The sequence below is a fragment of the Dipodomys ordii genome, unplaced genomic scaffold (assembly GCF_000151885.1).
Source record: "Dipodomys ordii isolate 6190 unplaced genomic scaffold, Dord_2.0 Scaffold9, whole genome shotgun sequence".
In the NCBI taxonomy this organism is placed as follows: Eukaryota; Metazoa; Chordata; class Mammalia; order Rodentia; family Heteromyidae; genus Dipodomys; species Dipodomys ordii.
The window spans coordinates 14,481,054-14,486,950 of record NW_012267225.1 but is presented as its reverse complement, the minus strand read 5'-3'; the positions used below and the strand labels follow the sequence as shown (position 1 = coordinate 14,486,950).

General features: G+C 42.4%; 1 protein-coding gene across 1 annotated transcript; it reads left to right on the top strand.

The window, feature by feature from the left end:
* Positions 1 to 1,657: 1,657 nt before the first annotated feature.
* Positions 1,658 to 5,415, top strand: Snai2 (snail family zinc finger 2). The gene is made up of 3 exons (XM_013009276.1): positions 1,658 to 1,925; positions 2,739 to 3,263; positions 4,184 to 5,415. Exons 1-3 carry the CDS (start codon positions 1,847 to 1,849, stop codon positions 4,363 to 4,365), a joined length of 786 nt encoding a protein of 261 aa, XP_012864730.1. The 5' UTR covers positions 1,658 to 1,846; the 3' UTR covers positions 4,366 to 5,415.
* The last annotated feature ends 482 nt before the right edge of the window (positions 5,416 to 5,897 follow it).

Sequence of the window (5,897 nt, the reverse complement as noted above, 5' to 3'; positions counted from 1 at the left end):
TTTCTTTCTTTATTCTCCCAGCACCTGTTAGAAACAAGAGTAGGGTGGTCTTTGGGGGAATTTTTCTAAAGAGCAAGAGGCTGTAAAAGTGTGAAATGCACACAGGTGCTTGAATTCTGTAGAATTTTAGCTTTAAAATGAGCCACCTTAACAGATCTCTGCAGTCATGTCATTCAATGGATATATGTGAGAATGGAACTAAATTGAGGCGATGGGTGGATTTGGAAGAGGTGGGGAGGAATGATGGAAAGGGTGACATTAACCAAGGCACACTGCACTCTTACACTGACAAGGTGAATTGAAGCCCCTTTGTACAAGGACCTAAAGATAATAAAAGTGTAAAAATAAAAGAGACTATGTACAAATTCCTAGTGTTTGTATGGTTACTGCAATATCTGTTTAAACCTTTAAGCAAGTATTACTCCCAAAAGAATCCTTTTATTTTTAATTTAATACAGGAAACTGGAAGATGTGAGAGGGATTTTGATGGCTTTCTACTGAAGGAAACAGCACCAATTCGCAAAGACACTATTTTAAAAGAATGAGGGCAGGTGCCTGTGCCAAGTGTCTGTAATCTTAGCTCCTTGGTAGGCTGTGATCTGAGATTTGTGGTTCAAAGCCAACCCAGACAGGAAAGTCATGAGACTTTTATCTTCAATTAACCACCCAAAAGCAGGAAGTAGAGCTGTGGGTCAAGTGATACAGCACTAACCTTTAGCACAAAAGCTTAGAAAGCATGCCCAGGCCCTGAGTTCAAGCCACAGAACTAGCTCTAAATATACATTTATATATATATATATATATATATATATACATATGTATATATGTATATATAAACACGATTTCTTTTCATGAAAATACTTTGTGACACATAAAAAGAGATGGGCTCTTGTCAAACATGCTGATGAGGCTGCAGATGACAGTTTACCTATTGTTCTCAGTTTAATCTTTGTTCTCTGCAGGGGCTGGCATAGTCAGAGCGCTCTTGGGCTGTAAGGTATTGCTCGCCAGCCACCACAGTGAGTTTGGTGAAAGTGACAGTGACAGAATGACTTAGTCGTCCCCCCTCCCACCCCTGTGTTTGCAAGGCTTGTTCCCAGGAGCAGCGCCCTCAGCTTTGGGGTGCTGAGTGGATTTCAGTAGTCCACCTCCCTTTCTCAGCAATCAGAGACTCATTCGTTGCATCCATGCAAAGAAACTCTGCAAATACCACTTCCAAATATAGGCGTCTCTTGCCACCAGAGGCTGACCTGGTGTCTTCCTTGGCCCACACTCTGCCTCCAGCCCCCCTCCTCGTTCCCCCACCCCGCATCCGCTGCGCCCCACATCTGGAAGGAGCCTGGCCCTTGGGAGGGGACAGAAATCCAGCTTCGGACATCTAGGCCTGGGGGAGCACGACTCTTGCTGGCAAAACTACACAAGTGAAATTACGTTTCTCGACAAGACTTTTAGAACACTTCAATTTTTTTTTTTCTGTCTACCGAAATCTCTACAAACCAGCCGATGTTGAACCAGAATAATTCAGGCTGACAACAGATTCTTCCTCTGTGCTCAGCTGTCCCAGGGGGAGGAGCTGAAATCCGAAGCTCTCGGCTGTGATTGGATCCTTCTTGCAAAAGAGAGGAGGAAAAAAAAAAAACCCTCCGAGCCCAAAGGAGGCTCAGTTGGGTAAAGGAACCGGGTGACTTCAGAGGCGCCGGCCCGTCCGCTGCCGCTCCGAGCGCGGCCCTCGCCCGCCCTCGCCCGCCCTCGCCCGCCCCGCAGCCGGCCGCGATGCTGTAGGGACCGGCCACGTCCTCCCGCCGGACCGTTATCCGCGCCGGCGCCCGCCGCACCCGCCCGCAAGATGCCGCGCTCCTTCCTGGTCAAGAAGCATTTCAACGCCTCCAAGAAGCCCAACTACAGCGAACTGGACACACACACCGGTAAAACCCAACGGCTGTTCTCAGTCTCCCTCTCTCTCCTCTCTCTCTCCTCTCTCTCTCTCTCTCTCTCTCTCTCTCTCTCTCTCTTCCTCCCTCCCTCCTTCTCTCCCTCTCCCTCCCTCCCTCATTCTCTCTTCTCTCCTCTCTCTCTTTCTCTGCAAATCTGAATGTATGTATCACGACTTCAGTGCTATTACCGAAGAACAAATGATCAAGCTGGGTATTCTTAGAAACACTATTCTGAAAGGGAGTTTGTGTTCTCTGGATCACTTGGGGTACGTTTTAATTCAAAACTTGTGGAGCTCTTCGCTGACAAGGGAGACTTCCTTCAACTCTGGTAACTTGGTTTTCTCAAGCTTGTACGTACACGCATAATGAATGTGCGGAAGACTAACACATAAATGCTGAACTATTGCTTTTTTTCATGTAACATTTTCCTTTCCTTTCCGAGGCAACTTGATTCAGCCAGACCCGTTGAAACACATGTAAACTAGCCCATGCATCAAATACAAAACAACTGTTTTCCTCTGAATGTTGGAAAATAAGGCTTAGTTTCTCCCTTCTCAGAGGGGCTGCTTGGCTGTATTCCCTCAGTACAGACCTTGGGTAGCTCAGGACAACTGTCACACTGTGAGTGCATTAAATAGGATAACTATCCAGAGAGCAGGATGACAGGAAATGCTTTACCAATGCGTATGTCCTTCTAAGGGAGTCTGGTCTTTACAAAACTCTGTGTGTTGCTTTCTCACTTGTATTTTTAAAAATTATTTCACCTTAATCTTTCTTTTCCTTTCTTCTTCCCCCCTCCCCCAGTGATCATTTCTCCATATCTCTATGAGAGTTACCCTATGCCTGTCATACCAAAGCCAGAGATCCTCAGCTCAGGGGCGTACAGCCCCATTACAGTGTGGACTACAACAGCTCCGTTCCACTCTCCTCTTGCCGGATTCCCCTCAGCCCTGGGGCGAATGAGCCCCCCTCCTCCTTCCGACACCTCATCCAAGGACCACAGTGGTTCGGAAAGCCCCATTAGCGATGAAGAGGAAAGACTACAATCCAAGCTCTCAGACCCCCATGCCATTGAAGCGGAGAAGTTTCAGTGCAATTTATGCAATAAGACCTATTCCACTTTTTCCGGGCTAGCTAAACACAAGCAGCTGCACTGCGATGCCCAGTCTAGGAAATCTTTCAGCTGCAAATACTGTGACAAGGAATATGTGAGCCTGGGCGCCCTGAAGATGCACATTCGGACCCACACGTTACCTTGCGTCTGCAAGATCTGCGGCAAGGCCTTCTCCAGACCCTGGCTGCTTCAAGGACACATTAGAACTCACACTGGTAAGAGAACATGTGGACAGGAATGTGGCTGCCCTCTCTAACGATGCATGGGGTGGATTGCTGGCCTTGTATGAAGTGGTGGCATAGTTCTTTTTGGGGGGACAGTTCATCAAGGAGGGCCACTTTCTGACTACTCAAAAACTTGTCAGTGCTCGATTTCTTGCTAATCACCTCTGCTCCGGAGACTGCAAATAGCATTTAGACTTTGGAAAGTAGATTCTGGTGGTTTGGTCTCAAAGATCAGGTAGAAAAATCAGGATGGGTGTACTTCAATGTGTGCTCTGTGAAACTGACCCTAGTAATCAGGAAAAACAAATGTTGCTATCTTAGTCAATTGATTTGGTAAATAGAGGCTTTTCCTATAGTTTTCTGTTACTACCCATTCTGGCAGTGAGATCTGTTAGAGAGTTGGATAGTTGGAAGTAAGTTTGATTTGTGTCTTTTCTTTCGTTTTCTTAAAAAAAAAAAAAAAAACTTCGCACATCATCCTGCCGGAGGGAAGGAATTTCAGCTGCCTGAGTCAGAATACAGAAAGAGGGGAAAGGGGGAAACATTGGGAAATGTTGGGAGGTGCCTGCCATCAACTGCACCTGCTAATGTAAAGCCTTACTAGGAGAAAGTCCCACAACTCTGTGAATTATTTCTGCACAACTGGCAGCACACATGCCATTCTGGCCAAGATTTATTTTTAGCTGCAGAATTTATCTTAAAGGGCCAGATGTTAATAAAAGCACCTATTGTGGGGATATAGTCAGGCCTTGTCATTTTTCATTCTTTCCTTTTTAAGATTTTTTTCATTTCTATTATCTTTACACTTCTCATTCTTTTCGCAAGATGTGATTGGTGTTCATTAACATTATTCAAATTTATATTTTCTCTGAAAGTGCTGACTTGCCTTTTTATTTTTTCTCACTCCCTAGGGGAGAAGCCTTTTTCTTGCCCTCACTGCAACAGAGCATTTGCAGACAGGTCGAACCTGAGGGCTCATCTGCAGACCCATTCTGACGTAAAGAAATACCAGTGCAAAAACTGCTCCAAAACCTTCTCCAGAATGTCTCTTCTGCACAAACACGAGGAATCTGGCTGCTGCGTAGCTCATTGATGCAACCAATGTTTACTCAAACAAATGCATTTCTTCACTCCGACACCAAATGACAAATAAAGTCCAAAGGCATTTTCTCTTGTGCTTACCAACCAAATAATATGTATAGACACACACATACACATGCATGTGTGTGCACTCACATACATGTGCACATACACAAGCTGCAAGAGCACGGAACCCATGTGTTGAAAGATAATCCTTTCCATGTGAAGTTGAAAATTACTATCTTTTTTTGCTGACAGCTAGATTGAGAAGATAAAAGACAAGAACCTTTCTCTTCAAAGATGAAGTGAAAAGCACATTGCATCTTTCCTTACGGAAAAAGAATGCAAAGATTTACATTGCTGCCAAAACATTTCAACTGAAAAGAACAGTATTGCTTTGTAATAGAGTTTGTAATAGAATTTCCTATAGGAAGAGACTCTGCCAGACGCGATCTCAGGTGCCTTATAAAGTATTCCAAGTTTACTTCATTACTTGTCTGATGTCTGGTTTGCCATCATTGAATTAAAGCCTTTTTTTTTATTACTTATAATGCTTTAAACTGTATTTTTAAGAGAGGAAAAAAATAAGAACAAGAAAAAAACACAAGAGAATGTATTAAAAGTATTTTTGTTTTGTTTATTTTTGCCAATATGTGCCTTGGGAGAAGAGGGAAGGACCGGTTTGGGAGATTCCTGGTACATGCGCCATGTCTTACTTTGTAAAAGAATTGTAATGATTTTTATAAAATTCAGTAAAGATGGGAATAAGTGCAAGAGGATTCTGAGACATTCAGTAATGTACCAAAACTATTTTAAATGCGTATGACAGATGCAATAATACAACACCCCTCCAAGTGCCTGTTTTAATTAACTGTGTAGTTGATGAGTCAATGTAAATTTGTGTTTATTTTTATATGACTGAATGAGTTTTGTATGAAAGTAAGATGTTGTCTATAGCTGTGTCTATATACAACTTGGAGACTTGTGAAATCAATGTTCCTTTTTTTAAGAAAAATAATTTTTCAAGGTCCTTTTTTTACAATAAACATTTTTTGATTTAAAATAGTATATTTTCAGAGACTTTATTGGTTTGTTATTGGTAACAAATGAGATACAAAGAATCATTTCTTGTGTTAATAAGAGAAAAAGTAAATTATGCGTGTTATACCTGTCAACTGTTATTTTACGTGTTAGGTTATGGTAAATTGACATCTGTTCTTCTTCCTTTTAAGGTAACACTAATATTCAGAAAAGACAATGATAGTTGTTTAGCATATCCTTTTAACAAAAATCATACTTTCACCTTATTAGTAGTCAAAAATGCTTTTCAAAATTTTATATGACTTTATGGCTTGAACTCAGAGCCTTGTGCTCTTGCTTAGCTTTTTCACACAAGGTTGGTGCTCTACCACTTGGGTCACACCACAACTTCCTTCTATGACTTTATGAAAGCAAGTTCTGGTCACCTGTGTGATCTTCAATTGTTTGCATAAACTATGGGGCAACACAGGTAATCATAATTTGCTTTCATAGATTTAAGATTCA